We start from the raw sequence: 20,167 nt of genomic DNA, 5'->3' as shown, positions 1-20,167 counted from the left end.
CACACACTTCATTTCCAGTTAACCAACCATCTAGTGTTTTTACTGAGTAGTCTACAAAATCAACCCAGGTCTGGCTCGAGGATTTTTGAGCCCCCCTGAATCTAATTCTATACTCCTCAGTGGAGAATCCAAAGCCCTCAATCAGGGTACCCTTCATGAGGTCATAAGATTCTGCATCTTTTCCAGAGAGTGTGAGGAGTCTATCCCTACACTTTCCAGTGAACATTTCCCAAAGGAGAGCACCCCAGTGAGATCTGTTCACTTTTCTGGTTACACAAGCCCTCTCAAAAGCTGTGAACCATTTGGTGATGTCATCACCATCTTCATATTTTGTTACAATCCCTTTGGGGATTTTTAGGATGTCAGGAGAATCTCTGACCCTATTTAAGTTGCTGCCACCATTGATGGGTCCTAGGCCCATCTCTTGTCTTTCCCTCTCTATGGCTAGGATCTGTCTTTCCAAAGCCAATCTTTTGGCCATCCTGGCTAACTGGATGTCCTCTTCACTGGGGCTATCCTCAGTGATTTCAGAGGTGTTGGTCTCTCCTGTGAGGGAACCAGCATCTCTGACTATTATTTTTGGAGTCAGGGTTTGAGGGACCCTGTTCTCCCTAGATAGGACTGGTAGGGGGGAATTGTCCTCCAAGTCACTATCCTCTTCCTCTGAGTTGCCACCCTCAGAGGGGTTGGCCTTTTCAAACTCTGCCAAAAGCTCCTGGAGCTGTATTTTGGTAGGTTTGGGGCCCATTGTTATTTTCTTTATTTTACAGAGTGACCTTAGCTCCCTCATCTTAAGATGGAGGTAAGGTGTGGTGTCGAGTTCCACCACAGTCACATCTGTGCTAGACATTTTGCTTCTAAAAGTTGGAATACTTTTTAAGAATCTACAACTGGTTCTAGAATCTAATTCAAACTTTTACAAACTTTTAAACTCTAAAAGAAATGCTAAACAGGGACTTAACACACAAGGCCCTAGCAGGACTTTTAAGAATTTAGAAAACTTTTCAAATTGCAAAAATCAATTTCTAATGACAATTTTGGAATTTGTCGTGTGATCAGGTATTGGCTGAGTAGTCCAGCAAATGCAAAGTCTTGTACCCCACCGCTGATCCACCAATGTAGGAAGTTGGCTCTGTATGTGCTATTTCAAAGTAAGGAATAGCATGCACAGAGTCCAAGGGTTCCCCTTAGAGGTAAAATAGTGGTAAAAATAGATAATACTAATGCTCTATTTTGTGGTAGTGTGGTCGAGCAGTAGGCTTATCCAAGGAGTAGTGTTAAGCATTTGTTGTACATACACAAGACAATAAATGAGGTACACACACTCAGAGACAAATCCAGCCAATAGGTTTTTATATAGAAAAATATCTTTTCTTAGTTTATTTTAAGAACCACAGGTTCAAATTCTACATGTAATATCTCATTCGAAAGGTATTGCAGGTAAGTACTTTAGGAACTTCAAATCATCAAAATTGCATGTATACTTTTCAAGTTATTCACAAATAGCTGTTTTAAAAGTGGACACTTAGTGCAATTTTCACAGTTCCTAGGGGAGGTAAGTATTTGTTAGTTTTACCAGGTAAGTAAGACACTTACAGGGTTCAGTTCTTGGTCCAAGGTAGCCCACCGTTGGGGGTTCAGAGCAACCCCAAAGTCACCACACCAGCAGCTCAGGGCCGGTCAGGTGCAGAGTTCAAAGTGGTGCCCAAAACACATAGGCTAGAATGGAGAGGAGGGGGTGCCCCGGTTCCGGTCTGCTTGCAGGTAAGTACCCGCGTCTTCGGAGGGCAGACCAGGGGGGTTTTGTAGGGCACCGGGGGGGACACAAGCCCACACAGAAATTTCACCCTCAGCAGCGCGGGGGCGGCCGGGTGCAGTGTAGAAACAAGCGTCGGGTTTGTAATGGAAGTCAATGGGAGATCTAGGGATCTCTTCAGCGCTGCAGGCAGGCAAGGGGGGGGTTCCTCGGGGAAACCTCCACTTGGGCAAGGGAGAGGGACTCCTGGGGGTCACTCCTCCAGTGAAAGTCCGGTCCTTCAGGTCCTGGGGGTTGCGGGTGCAGGGTCTCTCCCAGGTGTCGGGACTTTGGTTTCAAAGAGTCGCGGTCAGGGGAAGCCTCGGGATTCCCTCTGCAGGCGGCGCTGTGGGGACTCAGGGGGGACAGGTTTTTGTACTCACAGTCTTAGAGTAGTCCTGGGGTCCCTCCTGAGGTGTTGGATCGCCACCAGCCGAGTCGGGGTCGCCGGGTGCAGTGTTGCAAGTCTCACGCTTCTTGCGGGGAGCTTGCAGGGTTCTTTAAAGCTGCTGGAAACAAAGTTGCAGCTTTTCTTGGAGCAGGTCCGCTGTCCTCGGGAGTTTCTTGTCTTTTCGAAGCAGGGGCAGTCCTCAGAGGATGTCGAGGTCGCTGGTCCCTTTGGAAGGCGTCGCTGGAGCAGGATCTTTGGAAGGCAGGAGACAGGCCGGTGAGTTTCTGGAGCCAAGGCAGTTGTCGTCTTCTGGTCTTCCTCTGCAGGGGTTTTCAGCTAGGCAGTCCTTCTTCTTGTAGTTGCAGGAATCTAATTTTCTAGGGTTCAGGGTAGCCCTTAAATACTAAATTTAAGGGCGTGTTTAGGTCTGGGGGGTTAGTAGCCAATGGCTACTAGCCCTGAGGGTGGGTACACCCTCTTTGTGCCTCCTCCCAAGGGGAGGGGGTTACAATCCTAACCCTATTGGGGGAATCCTCCATCTGCAAGATGGAGGATTTCTAAAAGTTAGAGTCACTTCAGCTCAGGACACCTTAGGGGCTGTCCTGACTGGCCAGTGACTCCTCCTTGTTTCTTTCTTTGTTCCCTCCAGCCTTGCCGCCAAAAGTGGGGGCCGTGGCCGGAGGGGGCGGGCAACTCCACTAAGCTGGAGTGCCCTGCTGGGCTGTGACAAAGGGGTGAGCCTTTGAGGCTCACCGCCAGGTGTCACAGCTCCTGCCTGGGGGAGGTGTTAGCATCTCCACCCAGTGCAGGCTTTGTTACTGGCCTCAGAGTGACAAAGGCACTCTCCCCATGGGGCCAGCAACATGTCTCTGGTGTGGCAGGCTGCTGGAACTAGTCAGCCTACACAGACAGTCGGTTAAGTTTCAGGGGGCACCTCTAAGGTGCCCTCTGTGGTGTATTTTACAATAAAATGTACACTGGCATCAGTGTGCATTTATTGTGCTGAGAAGTTTGATACCAAACTTCCCAGTTTTCAGTGTAGCCATTATGGTGCTGTGGAGTTCGTGTAAAACAGACTCCCAGACCATATACTCTTATGGCTACCCTGCACTTACAATGTCTAAGGTTTTGCTTAGACACTGTAGGGGCACAGTGCTCATGCACTGGTACCCTCACCTATGGTATAGTGCACCCTGCCTTAGGGCTGTAAGGCCTGCTAGAGGGGTGTCTTACCTATACTGCATAGGCAGTGAGAGGCTGGCATGGCACCCTGAGGGGAGTGCCATGTCGACTTACTCATTTTGTTCTCACTAGCACCCACAGGCTTGTAAGCAGTGTGTCTGTGCTGAGTGAGGGGTCTCTAGGGTGGCATAATACATGCTACAGCCCTTAGAGACCTTCCCTGGCATCAGGGCCCTTGGTACCAGAGGTACCAGTTACAAGGGACTTATCTGGATGCCAGGGTGTGCCAATTGTGGGATCAATGGTACATTTTAGGTGAAAGAACACTGGTGCTGGGGCCTGGTTAGCAGGGTCCCAGCACACTTCTCAGTCAAGTCAGCATCAGTATCAGGCAAAAAGTGGGGGGTAACTGCAACAGGGAGCCATTTCTTTACACTGCTCAACACTGCAGACCTCCTGAGTTATCCAGATCCCACTGGAAAGTGGTCCAATGTGGATCTGCAAGCTCTTGATGTGCATCTTATGTTCCGGCTCGCAAGAAGCAAAGCTGCCAGACTATCTTTGAGGGCCCCAGCCGTGACTATCTGAGTGGCGCCGAAGCAAGTAATAGCTCAGTGGGAGAGGGAATATTTCCGCTGCAATACAACTTGAATGACACAAGGGGGCGTGCACAATTCGCGTGATTTGTTTTTTGCAAAATTATGGCAAAAATGTATAAGCGCTATGCATTAAATCTAAGCAGTGTGATAAATAAATACGAGGGATCCGAATGCTCTGAATGCTCTGTAGACGACAGAGGCCTCTGCTGTGAGCAAGACAATCCTGCCCTACGCCATCTTCACATTTAAATAACGATTTTTCCTTTCCGTTGGAATAACAACCACTCGTACATTCCAGGGCAAGAATTTTAATGAGGGTCACAGCCCTTTCTTCCACTCGGTAAAATACTTGATCTTAGCAATATCAAATACCAAAATACTTGTACAGGCGACCGTGACCTCTGACCCTGGAAAGAATGAAGAGTTTAGAGTTTCTCTAAAAGTAACAGCACGCCACAGCTCAGCCTGTCCAGGCACCACGGCTCTCTATAAACGAATTTATATACTGATCTCCTGCGGTGTTTTAAGGCAATTCCCATACTATTTATACAAATTTTAGATCAAGTCATACAGTGCTGCACGTCCCCGTTTGTCCACTTCATAATATTCTTCAAACCATAATCCCCAATTTTGTGGGGGGGAAGAAGTGTTCCATGTTAGGAATTGTTCTGCCCGTAGGCTTGGGTTCTGCGTATTGCACGGCCTCGGGCCCTGCAGACCCAGTGCCCTGCCTCGCTGACCACACAGGTGTACGGTTGCGGAGAGTACGTTACTATTGACGCGTAGGAAGGTGTTATATTTTGAAGGCTTGGCACGGACTGTCCATTTTTTCCTCGGGCATTTCCTTGGTGGGCCAGAGCCTTTAGAGACCTGTGTTTTAAGGCAGACAGTCTGCCTTGTGCCACAATAGACACGCATAACGTTAGATGTTTAGACGCACTGTGCAGGGTCCTCTTTTCAAACACACACATCCACCCCTTCCCTTTCTCTACCCGCAGCCTCCAACCTGTCCTGTGACAACTGAGTGACCTGTCCTCAGTCGTCCAGCCTTAAAAGAACAGGCTCTCTCGTAAGTGGGCATGCCTAAAAGCCAAGGGCGTAACAGGGCGCTCCAACCCTTTAGGGACCCCTATAACTTCTCGGGCGTGGTGAGGGGGTAAGGGTGGCATTCATCCCTTGGCCGAGGAATATCTGTGAGATATGGGACACTCAGGGCCCCTCTTCGCAGTCTGCAGGGAGGGGGCACCGTTTTGCGTTACGCCACTACTAAAAGCCACAGGAAGAGACATGGTGCACGAGCTAGAGGGGAACAGAGGCAAACATATCACAGCATCCCTAACTGACAGTCCAGGAGAGGCACCTGCATGATAGGGATCAGTCTCTGTCACGTGACTACCCCTCCCCCAACCAACCTAAACGACAAAGGCAGTAAGTCATTAGCAGACCCGAGACAGAACCCTCCTCCATGCTCGTCCGCGGGAGCCCGCAGAGCTGTCCTACCTGAAGGCCTGCGCCACACCTGTGAGCATCTCCAAACAAAGAAAGCACTATCAAAGCATTCACGAGGGTCAATAAAAGACCAAGCCGAGGCCCACCTGCAATGGCCCCAGGTAGCTTCACGCGAGGGGGGTGGGGGAGTATTCTCAATACAATCCTCCTAGTTATCTGCCACAGAGGTAGACTCCCAGGCTCTGGAGTGTGCTGACACTGCACTAGGATCACGTGCAGTGGATGGATTGTACCTCAGAGAAGCTCCATGTCCCGTAAGTGTGCGGACACTGCACTAGGCTCTTGTGTGGTGGATGGTTAGTATATCTGAGAAGTTCCTTACCCCAGACACTGCACTAGGCTCCTGTGCGTTGGGTGGTTTGTATATGAGAGGAGCTCCTTATCCTAGAGGTGTGCTGGCACTGCACTACACTCTTGTGTGGTTGATTGTTAGTATATCTGAGAAGCTCCTAATTCCGGAGCTGCGCAGTCACTGCACTTGGCTGTTGTGCGGTGGATGGACTGTAAATGAGAGGAGTTCTGTATCCACAATGTGTGCAGACACTGCACTGGGAGCTTGCGCAGAGGATGATTTGTATAGGAGAAGTTTCTTATCCTGGAGGTGTGCAGACACTGCACTAGACTCTTGTGCAGTGGAAGTTTCGTATATGGGAGAAGCTACTATCTCAGGAGCTGTGCAGTCACTGCACTAAGCATTGGCACTGTGAATGGTTTGAACGTCTGAGGTGTGCAGCCACCGCAATAGGCTCATTTCTGGTGGATGGATTTTCTACAAGAGAAACCTCTTACCCGTGAGGTGTGTTGACACACCATGTTGGGTTCCTGTGCGGTGAATGGTTTGTAACAGGGAATCTCACTGCCTCTGAGGTATGCAGACACTGCAGTACGCTTTGCTGCTGCAAATGGTTCACTAGCGGCAGGATCTGGAGTACTGTGGATTCGTCGCTATGATCTCACCTGGAGTCTTATGTTAATTGAATAGTGAGACCTTGTTTCATACACTATGTCCACTTACTAGGTTTATGATCTAACTTTGGGTATTGTGTGCACTCATTAGTATGATCTTACCTGGAATATTGTGCCCACTCATGAGTACGAACTGGAGTAGGGGAGTACCTGGAGTATTGTGTGCACTCCTGAGAAGAACCTCACTTGCAGTATTGTCTGTGCTTATTAGATCTCACCTGAAGTATTGTGTCCGCTCGTGAGCAGGCCATTACTTGGCGTGGTGTGTGCACTCACTAACAAGATCTCACATAGAGTACTGAGTCCTCTCAAGAGTAAGACCTCAACCGGAGTTTTTACACTCTAATTGCGCTATATAAAACTGCAAAAAAAAAAAACTGTTAAATTCCACTTGGCCTAGGGAAGAAGAAATCTTTGGGCCAGATGTATTAGAGTCCCGGTTTGCATTTCCTAAATAGTGATCTTTAAGAAATCGCTATTTAAGAAATGCAAAATAGGATGTATGAAAATTGCGATTCGGTAATAGAGATTTCTTAAAAATCGCAATCGATATTACCGAATCGCAATTGAAGAATGGGACTGTATTTATCCCTATGGGCCTTGGTGCGAATGGTTTTGCATTATTGTGAATTCCTGTTAGGAATTTGCAAATTAGGTAATGAAAACCCCAGGCTGCTGGGGGCCTAAGGCCCCCTTTGATGCACCCGAAAAAAATATTTGTGGACATGTGAAGTGCACACATGCACCAGGGGCATGTGTGCGCTACATGTCATTTAAAAAAATGCATTTATAATGCATTTTTTAAAAACTTGCACATGCTTATCACCAAATTGGATTTGGTGGTAATTGCATTTCCTAAATGCCCAATTCGCATTTAGGAAATGCATGATACATGTACTTTGGAAATTGCAAATAGGGATTCCCTATTTGCAATTTCCTATTTAGAGAATCCCAATTTTAGATTCCCTAAATGGAGTTGCAATTTCAGGGAATCGTTATTTTAGCGATTCCTTGAAATTGCACTGCGAATGCCTTTCATAAATCTTGAAAGGCATTTTTGCATTCGCAAACAGCCGAATTTTGCTATTCGCAGCGTTTGCGAATGCAAAATTGTTTGATACATCTGGCCCTTAGTGCCGTATTGTATACACCTCACTAGGATTAGGCCATCGTTTACTGACTATACTGCAATATGACCTGGACAGGACCTGGTTCTAGGGCTGCACTCGATACATTAAGACTTTCACACATTGGAGCAGCTAAACATGAGGTACCTGTGACATTTTACCACAGTGGAGACGTCTGAGTTCTACAGACAGTCTTTGAACCGCTCTGCCTTCCAGCACGCTGGCAGGGTGGAGAACATCAGCACCAGCTGCAGATTATGCTAAGGGAGGAGCTGGTGGCTGTGCACGCATTACTCCACTTATCCTGCACACACACCTGTAGCACGTGATAACGTCATGGCTTCTCCGCACTCCATAAAGGCCGATGTAGCCACGCGTGTCCGCAGAATGACTATAGAGTCCTACTGGTTCACAGCCATTCCTCGCGCGTTTCTACAGCATATGTTGGAGGAGGAAGGGGGAGAGAAATCCGTGTACAGGCGATTGGAGTGTGTGTCTATGTATACGGTATTTCTGTTTTTTTAGAAGGTTATGTACTCGCTGCGGACTTCACCTACAGTTTTACCTGCAGAAAAGTTATGTTACATATTTGAAAAAACAAGTTAAAAGGTCATTATCTTCTTATTGCAGTGAAATGCGTTACACACGCACAGGTGAGTTACGCATGCACAGGCGAAAGTCTGTGTCCATTACTAGTACTTTTACGTTGATAGGGTGGAGGCTCTGCTAGCAATACCAGCATGTTACTCAGTGCGGGAAGATGCTTTAAAGAAGGGTGTCGTACGCCCACAAGTGGAAGGGTGACATTCAAGTGTGGACATAGGCTTCATTGACCAGTGTTGTAGGGTCAATATTCTCCAAACACTGACACAAATTTAATGAAGCAAACCGCAAGGACCTACTTCTGTACTAGGGGTGTGTGCATCATTCCTATTAAATTCAGACCCCCCCCCCTTCCACGCACCCAGGAGTACGACAGACTGCAGCTCATTTAGGAATACGGCAACACCACTTATAGTAATGCTTAGGTATATATAAAGATATTTACTGAGACACCTGCGGTATGTAGTGTTAGGCCTTTTAAATGAAAAAGGAAGGTGAATAAAACAGCCACTTATGCGACACCTGGAGATAATGTTGTACAGGCTTATGAGGAAATAAAAATAGTCTCCCACAGGTGAGTGTCACTAGTTACAGCTCCCCGCCCCCCACGCAATGCAAACAATGTTACTAGGCCGCATGTACCTACCTTGACAGTGGAACTGGTCTCTACGGAGCGAGCATTTCACTTCACCCTTAATGCAGGTGCAGAGGTGGCAGCCGTCTTTGTCCCACGTGTCACCCTCTTCGTGCTCCCTCCCTTCCCAGGAGCATTTGGGTCTCCGGCACTCGCACGTCTCCAGGTATGTGACACGAGCCATCAGGTCAGCATTCTAGGGGGGGCAGACATGGCAAGGTGAGATGAATATCCAGGAAGCCTCTGCCAAGCCTTTCCAAGCACTGATAATGGGTAAGGGTAAAATGCATTCTAGAGTCACGGTTAAAATTAGGCAGAACGTAACAGTTATGGTTCAAGTAATTCTGATACAGACAGAGGCTAAAGGTATGCCAGCCCTCCCATTGTAACTGTGAGAAGGTTTCTTTCCTAGGCACATTGAACGGACTCTGGGCGCAGCTGTATTACAGCGTTTAAACGCAGGTTACTCATCAATGATGGCCACAATGTACCGCTGGGTTCTAGCCCAGTCCAGCACAACTAGGTGTTTTCTCGGGTTTAAGGCAGAAAGCTCTAAGACTGCGCCCAAGAACCTCCTCTGGACAAGGATAACACTTGGGAATAGAGAGGAATATTCAAGCACTAAAATGTGTCCAGTAGCATTTTGTATTTTTAGTGCTCCAGGGCAGTGGGTTATCCTGAAGACATACCTCAGGTAACCTCCGTGAGTAGTGGTTAGAGAAGGGAAGTTATACTGGGAAAGCTTAAAAGCCCAGTCTCGGGAACACTTGGCCAGGAATGATCAGGACTGAGGTGCACTGGCAGAGCCACGAGTGGATGAATGTCAGTGCTGAAGAGCTTTAGGGCTGCAGGTCATAACTGGGATATACTGGCCGAGGTGGTCGTTGGGTCACAGTAAAGAACAGCAGTGTGTGCCTTGAGTCAGAATGGAGATAATTTGGCAGAGCTGTTTGGGGGTCTCTGTACCTGGCACCAGGCACTGCTACAGGATAAGGTGTACTGGCAGAGTTATTTTGGGTCTGTGCGCGCAACAGCATGTGTGGGTCAGACTGACTTAGATGAATGAGCGCTATGACTGTGTATTTGTCTTGCAGCATTAGGCCAGTATAGCTCACCCTTCTGGTGCACTTCTGTAAGCTAAACAGATGAAGAAGTTTCCAAGTGATGCAGCTTGGACAGATACGAGTAACTAGGAAGATCCCAGGACACATGTCCCGTATCTTCTGGACCCCAGTTGCGAGGTTTGAGGAAGTGGGGGGTGGAAATCAACCTCTAGCTGCACTTCCACCAGGTGGGCTCCCTGCTGACAGAGCAACAGTGACTAAACATACTGCACGCTACGGCTGCACTGGTAGAGGTCATTATTGATGGTCATTATTACCTAACTCAATGATGAATGAGAGGATGCATCCCTCCAGCCTGTGGTTCAAACCAACAGAACATATGCAGATCTCTGATGCTGCTGCTGCTCAGCGCGCCAAGAGGCCTTACAGAGAATGCAGTAGCTCATGGATGGCTCACCTGGCCTTTGACCATATCCAGCATGGCACTCATGCCCTCCAGCGCCTCCTCCAGACTGCGCAGCCGCTCCTCCTGGCTGGTGCCCCGGGGCAGCACCCTCCTGGTCCCTGGCGAGGCTGCTGGCTCACTCTGCTGCTGTTGGTAGTTGCGGATGTCAGCGAGAACCAGGGGCTCCAGTGGCTGAGGGGCTTCCTGTTTGCTGGGCGTGTGGTCTAAGTGGTCCATGTATCTTTCCTCCGGCATCGTGTAGGGGAGCGGGAGAGAGTCTGGAAGACAATGAGATTTTTAACCAGGGGAAATAAATTCCTTCTTCATGAACATACAGAGGGACTTTCTAATGCACGTGACCAGAGACTGAAATTCTGATGGAGTTCAGTATTTGCATTGAACAATAGCTATGTTACATTATTGTTTATGCACACAGTACAACAGATAGAGTAAATGTTGGTACTTGAAGTTTTACCTTTTACCCAGAGATTGACGTTGAGAAATTACTTATACGCTGGCACCATAGAAATGCCGTGCAGTAGGGCTAGACCAGTCACTTTTATTTATTTGTTTGATATTATGCCATTTTAGGCCATAAAAATATATAATAACATATAAAAACAATTAGAAAAAGTTAAAATATCTACACTTTACTTCTCATAAAAATACCATCCTTATAGACAACTGTCCTTTTTCAGCGTTTCTTCAAGAGTAGTCAAGCACTTTCCCAGTTTGTACCAAAGATCAATATTTTAACAGCCCATAACATATGATGTAAGCTGTTGGACTCTTCTTTCCTGTGACTTTTAGGATTCTGGTAGTAACTCTGTTGTTCTTTCATAACTTCACAAACAGCATTGAAGAGGTGAAGGACAGGCCAACAGATCAGCATATCAGGCATTTCCCAGCAAAATTCAGTTTTTCTTCCACTCACTTAGGGCCTAATTACAACTTTGGAGGAGGTGTTAATCCGTCCCAAATGTGACGGATATACCACCAGCCGTATTACGAGTTCCATAGGATATAATGGACTCGTAATACGGCTGGTGGTATATCCGTCACTTTTGGGACGGATTAACACCTCCTCCAAAGTTGTAATCAGGCCCTTAGGGGGTGATTCTAACTTTGGCGGGCGGCGGAGGCCGCCCGCCAAAGTTCCCCCAACAGAATACCGCTACGCGGTCAGAAGACCGCTGCGGTTATTCTGTGTTTCCCTGTGGGCTGGCGGGCGACCGCCAGAAGGCCGCCCGCCAGCCCAGCGGGAAACCCCTTCCCACGAGGAAGCCGGCTCCGAATGGAGCCGGCGGAGTGGGAAGGGTGCGACGGGTGCAGTAGCACCCGTCGCGATTTTCAGTGTCTGCATGGCAGACGCTGAAAATCTTTTAGGGGCCCTCTTACGGGGGCCCCTGCAGTGCCCATGCCATTGGCATGGGCACTGCAGGGGCCCCCAGGGGCCCCACGACACCCCTCACCGCCATCCTGTTCCTGGCGGTCAAAACCGCCAGGAACAGGATGGCGGTGAGGGGGTCGGAATCCCCATGGCGGCGCAGCTGGGATTCCTCAGGGCAGCGGAAAACCGGCGGCAGACCGCCGGTTTTCCGTTTCTGACCGCGGCCATACCGCCGTGGTCAGAATGCCCTTGGGAGCACCGCCAGCCTGTTGGCGGTGCTCCCGCTGTCGTTGACCCTGGCGGTCAATGACCGCCAGGGTCAGAATGACCCCCTTAGTCTTCTTTGACAGGTTAGTACTAGTTGGTCCTTTCGTAATTTTAACATCCATCTGTGGATTTCTCTAGATTGAACACTTGTCAAATGTGACTTTTCGATCCGTGATCATAAAATTTACGGCAAACAGTCTAGCAGCCCAGTAGAGGGTAAAACCCTAATTTATCCTCAAGTTGGTGCATTTGAGCGGCCAGGATTGGTCACTCGTGACTAACTCCGCCCCAGCTCTTTTGGCTTTTCAGTGGCAGCATTATCTAGGGTAATAATTGGGAGGTTTCCTAAGTGCCACGTCGCCTCAGAGAGGATCTCATTCACTAAGCTTTACTTTCCAATATTTCGGTCCAACAAACAAGAAAGTGAAGGAATAGAGCCGTGAACAATGATAAAAAAATAAATAAAGAAAGGCCGCAACCAGGTACGGTCCAGATGGTTATGGTTCCGTTAATACTTCACCCCTGCTCATGCACAGCTTGTTTTCAGGTGATGGGCTCGAAGAGGTTGGTTTCCCAGCAACAGCCCTGGGGAAAGGCTCCGAGGAGGAACCCCTCAGATTTCACATAAGGACCGTTCTGTTCAGAGCATTCCTGACCCCGGGACAGATTTTAAACAGGCTGTGACTAAACTGTGCGTTATGATGGCCCAAGCAAGAAAGGTGAACGTTTGGCACACGTGGAAGCTGAGGCACAGGGGGGTGAACTCGTTTGCTCAGAATCACTCATTCATGAAGTATGCAAGCCCAGACCCTTGGATGCCAGGGCAGTAACATTATAATGTTCATATACTAGTACAAGAAGGAGAGGACGCTGTGGATGAGTTATCAGAGGAATGAGAATGTGCGACTGCAGTCTTAAAGAGACATTTAAGGTGGGGCTGTAAGGTATACGCCTGTCTTTGTCATATCTGAACTTTTGAGTACTCCTTGCGAAGTAGACTCCACAACCAACATAGAAGCACACCTTGAGTGCAAGTGGTGAGCTTGTCAAACAGGTAATGTGACGGAGAAGGGTCTCTGAATGGCTGCTCCCTATTTCCTCGCACAGAAAGCACCCACGTCAGGGTATCTTTCTTCTAAATGTCCCCCACAGACACTCGGTGCTCATTCACTCATTCATGTATTCCTACAACCTATAGGCAGGAGCGGCTCCTCCTCAATGGCAGAGGAGCGTTGCCCCCCCCTGGCCAAGATTCAGGAGATGAAAAATAAAACGATAGTTACATTATCGTTTTATTTGACATCTGCTGGCTCAGCCAGCAGTACATGGAGGGGCGGGGCTGAGCCACGGAGGTGGGGAGGGAAGGAGCAGAGAGTGCACTAAGTGCGCCTGTGTGTTTGGCTGGCCATCTCAGGCCGGCCAAACACACATGCGCACTTAGGTTTCTCCAGCTCAGCTGTGTTCCACAGCCAGGCTGGAGAAACTGCACAGACTCCAGGGCTGTATCTGAGCGGCACTGCGAGACCCGCGGTTACAGTATGGTGCTACATACATCCTGAGGTAACATCGTAATAATGTGATAATTCAGATGGTTGGTGTTACTTCCGGATTAAACGTTCAAGGGCAAACAATATAGTAAAACACGCAGTACACCGGGTGGTATCACCACAGCCGAAGCACTATGTTTTCTGACCTTGACCGCTATCACCAGCCTTTTCCCAGGGATGATCATTCATAATATTTACATAATGTGATGTGGTAACATTGCCTTTCTCAAAATCTGCAGGAATGGTAGACACAAGCGGTAATCTGATTTCCGCACATTCGCACAGGTTTCAGGACGCTCTAAGTGAGCGCATAGGTGTACAAGTCCTCTGTCTGTACCGCACTGAGGATGGGAAATGTCTGTCACTACTCACACAGTGACCACGCTGAGTGTTTAAACTGCATAATATTTCCTTTGTGAATTTTTCTGTTAGGTTAAAAAGTCCCTTTCAACACCCGGGAGTGGACTAGGGAGCCGCACAGTGCTCAGCTCCTGAGACACTGTGAAAAAATGTCCCTTCTTCTGCGTCCTGCTGCAGAGGAATGCATTCAGACTAAGCTTAATCCTTGAGCTGGGGAACCCCACGAAGGTAGTTTAGGGTTTCAGCGAGAGGGAATCCACGGGTTTAAGCTCTCTGCTCCTTTCATTTCTAGGCCAGCGCCCAGACTTACTTTGGGAAACGCGAGGCTGAGAAATCATCTGCAGTAGAGCGTCTGTAACAAATCCTCACGCAGGTGCCCGACAGCTGCCAGAGCTGCAGGGGTTTCACCGGCGGCCCCACAGAGAAAGGGGCGTTTTTCCATCAAAAGAGGATCAAAGGGATTTGTCATTGGAAAGCGAGTGAGCTATTTACATTAACAATGAAAATAAGAGGATTACACATGTGGTTAACATTTTCTGATTAAAAAAAGCAGAAAAGCATGGAGCTTGTATTTTGATCTCTCAGTATAAGGACGGAGTTTAATCGTCGAGCCCACTGTCCAGAAAGGATCTGAGAAATTATTATATTGTCCAGAAATGGAGTATGGGCAGTCACCCCGTTGTCCAGAAATGTGTTCTGAGAGGTGGGATCAAAAGTCCCTACTATGAAAAAATGAGAAACAGACGGTCCTGCCGTCAAGAGATGGCATCATATGTAGGTTTTGGGCAGAACTCGTGGAGTTTCACCTCCGCGAGGGTTACATAAAAACTCAGCGAGGTCCTGCATAGTTCTGCATGCAGGCGAAATTCTGGCACATCGTGGTGCGCATGCAGATTTTCAGTGCCAGGAGCTTTTTCTGCCCTGTAAAATCACTGCCAGTCGTAGCAGCTTTCTCAACACAAACAGTCGCGCTCTGCTGTGACCACCTGTGACCACCTGCATTGAGAAATCTCGCTGGGAGGCATTCTAGCACCCAAAAATCACGTTAGGGGATGCAAATTCTCACTCATACTCGCCATCTTTATGTTGGCAAGCCGCATGCATGAAAGACTCCGCCATGCAGCGGAGCTCCACACTCCAAGTGGAACTCAGAGTGGGCAAAACTCTGCCGGCGGAGGGGAATTTTTCACCCATCCCTAATCTTATGTTACTCCCATTGAGAGATGTGTCAGACATTCTCTCTAAGGATGGGTTCTTACAATCCTGCTGTTCAGAGACGGGTCATCAAGGATTGACCATTCTTGGACTCCGCAACTTTCCAAAGGTCCAAAAATGTAATTATTATTTGTGATCCCACTGTCCAAATTTGGGGCACGAGTGATGGTACTAATGTCCAGTGCTGTCATCTGAGAGATGATCCTACTGCACTATGTGGAGTCTGCAGGACGACAAATTCACTATTCTGAAACTGAATCTAAGGGAGCATCCTACTGTTGGAATCTGCAGGATGGATCTATTGTCCAGAGATGGCGAAGGCCCCTGCTCTCCATCAATGGAATCTGCCAATCCTACTCCTGGAGATGGAATATCATGGATTATGATTTGGGCCATAAATGGGATTTCATTTATATTTCTACTGTTCAGAAACTGGGTTTGATGGACAATCATACTAAGACATGAGCTTGTTATTTTACTGTCAGAGATTGGATCAGAAATCTTTTCTATATTACAGGGATATGAGAGAAAATCCTATGGCCTATATTTGGCAACTGAGAGATATGTTAGTTGACAAGAGAAAGGCTGCCTGGGGTCAATTATCAGATCCTTTAGTGGCTCTCTTGGCTCAGGCTGCCAACCCTTGCACAGACACTATTGAAGAGTGCACCTCTTTGCCAATGGTGTTGGGTAGGGGCTGCCTCTCTGAGGTTGCTTTGATTGCCACAGCATAGGCACAATTTGTGTTGGAAGCTGAAACTTGTCATGTTTGTACCAAAGAGAGAGCTAAAGTAGTTATGGGACCCTATAGAAAATCGCCTAAAGTCGTACCCACACTCCCACAGTCCCATCACTCCCTGTGCCTGACCTCATCTGGGAGTTAAAAGAAACAGAGTGCAGTGTAGCCTCTGGATTTTTTCATCCAACAAGAGTGCAGCCACTAAAGAGGAGGGGACAACTTTCTCCCTTTTCTACTCCAATCTCCATCCCGCCTGCTGTCAGTCTTTCACATGATTAACCTTTGTTGTGCTCAAACTCTCTATCTCTCTGTCCCATGTTTCTTTATGTAGAAGCCTTTCTCAAAGAGCAGTAGACCGCACCAGTAAGACCGATATTCTAGCCTCGTCGGATCAGCCTGGAGACAGCATAAGAAACCACCACCTGGTCCAGCTGACATTACTTTAATGCTGTTGTACCTGCACAACAATGCATATGTCATTCCCCAGGGAAGTGTAATTGTGTGTACAATACCTGTAATGCAAACTCTTCCTCTTGAAACAGTCCTTTGTGTGGTAGACATCTCTACAAATTTCCATAAGGAATCAATTAAAAAGTAGGGGATTCGTTGCAAGCATTCGTGCCCATGTAGTAAGGACCTCTCACAAGAAGGCTGTGCATTAACTTCTTAGACAGTTGCCAGGTCACTCGCGGAAAGAAAACTTCCCTACTGTCAGATCAGGATGTGCTGTAATTCAATGGGAGAGATGGAGCAGGCTTTATTTGAATCGCCAATAAACATGCGAAGCCTCCTAACAGTTCAGAACTCAAAGCTCAGCTTCATCATCAAGTGACAGCTCTAGTGCCAAAGAAACCAAAATATACTACAAAGAGGGAGAACCCAATTCCTTCGAACCAAAAAACTGCTACTCCAAAATGCGTGCCCTTCCAAACGTCACCATTGACTATGAGAAAACACCCAGGTAAATTAGTGCTCTCATCATATCAACTGGATATTTTCAGATAAATATGTGGGGTCCTCACCCACAGGTACCACATGTGGCTTGCTTTATCATCGGACCCCCACTTGTACCACCTAGTGTGACAGTAGTTTCTACGCATTTGTAAGCAAATCACTTCTAAACAAAGAGGGGCAAATGGGTTAAAAATGTCTCATAGATCCTACAGATTAAGTTCCACTAGCACTAAAGGACAGAGCTTCAGCACAATATCTTAATAGATGTGGTGCTGTGCATGCTTCTTTTCACACAAGGCAGCGCAGCAACATTGGCTATGGCGCATCAAATTAAATGTAGTTAATCTGCTGCTTCATTTTTCCATACCAAGCACTCTTAACAAATATTACCTACCAGTATGGATGACATGCGACTCCTACACCTTGTTGTCCTCCTTACCTTAAGCAGCATTTTCTATACATTGATTTACACATTTGTATGACTCATCTCTGCATAATACGTTTGTGATGTAAAGCGCTCTGTCAGTCTACATGGGGTTGAGTAGATCTATAAAATAAATGTGAGAGAGGGACTAAGGAGAGATTAGGGGCACCACTGGGGGGTGGCGGTGAGGGAACCTATGAAGAAGGAGGTCTCTGGGTCCCATCATTGCTAAAGCCGGGCCTGCAGAGAGAGGCACATTTTTATGTGTTTAAAGGCAGGACAAGTTAGCAGCTCTTATGAGAGAGCAATTTAATTAACATGCATTAAGCACGTTTAAAAGCTGTTTTTAATTTAGTCCCTTAGTGTCTCATTGTCTGTATTTCTATATTGATGACCTCTGTCATTTAAGTCATTCTGTGCCTCTAGGCAGATGTGATAAAATAGAGCTTCTATGTTTATCCAGTGTCCTGTTTTTTTGTTTTCAAACTCTGGTCATGCTAGGGTGCACTGAACATGTAACTTTAAATTCAGAGCATGCTGTTTACTCTTGTGATTCATTTAGAGTATGCATAGAGGTGGCCACGGCACTGAAAGTTCGGGCGAGGCTTGAGCCAGATGCCTGGCTCTGGCTCATCTCGAGGTCCTCTTAGACACTTTGAGCCCAAAGCAAGCTAAACTGTAATGTGGCTTCTCCCTGCTACCCACGATCTAACCTAATGTGCAAAGCATTAAAGAAAAAACATTAACCTTTTAAGTAAAACTGAAGGGGAAAATATACACCCATCGAGTGGCTGAATGGCATAATGTCAAATCAGAAAAACCTAGGGATTTTCCTGGCTTCCCCAATTGACCAAATTGTGTGATACTAAGCAACTATTGTTTTTTTCACTGTGGTTCCTGTGTTTAGATCAGAGCCTACCAGACAGAGCAGCTGTCTCATTTGATGAAGACATCTTGGGAACGTTCAGAAAGTTGACGTAGGAATGCATTCAGCCCCTTGATTACCACTGGTTTTGTGGTTTGTAACTCACATTTTCTGGCTGTCTGTTTGCTGCCTTTATTTACTTTAGGCTTTCCAGGTTCAGTTAATTCCTACCATTGCCTAAACTTTGTTTACTGTATTCTTCCACAAACTCCCTTTCTGTAAACAGGCCTATAAATCTTGTTCTTATCTTGTCACATTTGCTATGCATTCAAAGCTTGAGGTCAAATGTCAGGTGCTGTGTTCCAAGGGCGCTTATTTACTTTTGTTTCTCTGTCTTCTAAGTTAGAGGTTTTATGTGACAAACTTGCTGGATACTGGGGGTAGGAATTAGTTTCTTTCTAGCATACGACAACATTTAAATCACTTGTGTAAGTACTGAATTAAGAACACAAATGAAGCACATATTTTGTTATTTGTGAAGCGTGTTATAAACAAATACTTTAATATGATCAAAACAAATCATTGCAGTAGGGGATGCAATTTCCATATGTTTTCATTTGTGCACTATTTAGTTTTATAAGTGAAACTGTGGGGGTCATTCTGACCCTGGCGGTCATAGACCGCCAGGGCCAACGACCGCGGAAGCACCGCCAACAGGCTGGCGGTGCTTCTGGGGCCATTCTGACCGCGGCGGTAAAGCCGCGGTCAGAAAAAGGAAACCGGCGGTTTCCCGACGGTTTCCCGCTGGCCCAGGGAATCCTCCACGGCGGTGCTGCAAGCAGCGCCGCCATGGGGATTCCGACCCCCTTCCCGCCATCCTGTTTCTGGTGGTTTTCACCGCCAGAAACAGGATGGCGGGAACGGGTGTTGTGGGGCCCCTGGGGGCCCCTGCAATGCCCATGCCGCTGGCATGGGCACTGCAGGGGCCCCCTAACAGGGCCCCATTGAGATTTTCAGGGTCTGCTTGGCAGACACTGAAAATCGCGACGGGTGCAACTGCACCCGTCGCAAACCAGCAACTCCGCCGGCTCCATTCGGAGCCGGCTTCATCGTTGCTGGTGCTTTCCCGCTGGGTGGGCGGGCGGGCGGCCTTTTGGCGGTCGCCCGCCAGCCCAGCGGGAAAGTCAGAATGACCGCCGCGGTACGGTCTTCTGGCGGTGACCGCATAGCGGGCGGCGACCGCCGCCCGCCGCGGTCAGAATGACCGCCTGTATGTCTGTGCAAATTTTATGGCCATTTCAATTGAAAATGTGTTGTTTGTAATGGCAGTGTACCATGCATACTATGCTCCACGTCACTCTACTCTGCACCACTCCACAACACTGCACTCTACTCTGCACCACTCCACTTTACATCACTCCACGCTACTCTGCACCACTTCACTCTCTGCCACTGCACTCTATGCTACTTCACGCTACACCTCGCAACTTTACCCTGTACCACTCTACTCTGTGCCAGTGCACTCTTCGCCACTCTACTCTACACCACTGCACTCTTCGCCACTGCACTCTACACCACTCCAGTCTAGGACTCACTAATCTACTCTGCACAACTCCACTCAACATCACTGTACTCTATGCCACTATGAAACACTGCCTTCTACGCTACTGCACTGGATACCAATACACTCTACACCAATGCACTTTGTTCTGTAACACTCAACTCTATACCCCTTCACTCTGTGCCACGCTACTGTATGCCACTATAATCTATTCTGCCCCACTGCACTCTACATCACTTTAATCTGTGCCATTGCATTCTATGCCACTCTATACAACTGCACTCTACCCTGTACTGCTCCACTCTACGCCACTTCCCTCTACTCTGAAACAATCTACTCTACCCCACTACACTCTACACCAGTCTAATCCACTCTGAGCCACTCCACTTTGTGCTACTGCACATTACACCTCTCTACTGTTAACCACTGCTCTCTTCCCCAATGCACCCTACACAACTGCACTCTATTCTTCATCACTGTGCTCCCTGCCACTGCTCTCTACAAAACTCATCTCAACTCTACACCACTGC

General features: G+C 47.7%; 1 protein-coding gene across 1 annotated transcript in view; it reads right to left on the bottom strand.

Annotated features, from left to right (window-relative positions):
* KCP (kielin cysteine rich BMP regulator) overlaps positions 1–20,167 on the bottom strand; it is a 521,393-nt gene that overhangs the window by 414,286 nt on the left and 86,940 nt on the right. Inside the window, exons 4-5 of the mRNA XM_069229392.1 lie at positions 10,328–10,593; positions 8,819–9,002 (exon numbers count right to left, since the gene is read on the bottom strand). Coding sequence (XP_069085493.1) covers positions 8,819–9,002; positions 10,328–10,593 — 450 coding nt within the window. The remainder of the gene's footprint in view (positions 1–8,818; positions 9,003–10,327; positions 10,594–20,167) is intronic.

The sequence above is a fragment of the Pleurodeles waltl genome, chromosome 4_1 (assembly GCF_031143425.1).
Source record: "Pleurodeles waltl isolate 20211129_DDA chromosome 4_1, aPleWal1.hap1.20221129, whole genome shotgun sequence".
NCBI lineage: Eukaryota > Metazoa > Chordata > Amphibia > Caudata > Salamandridae > Pleurodeles > Pleurodeles waltl.
This window is presented reverse-complemented; position numbering and strand designations above follow the sequence as displayed.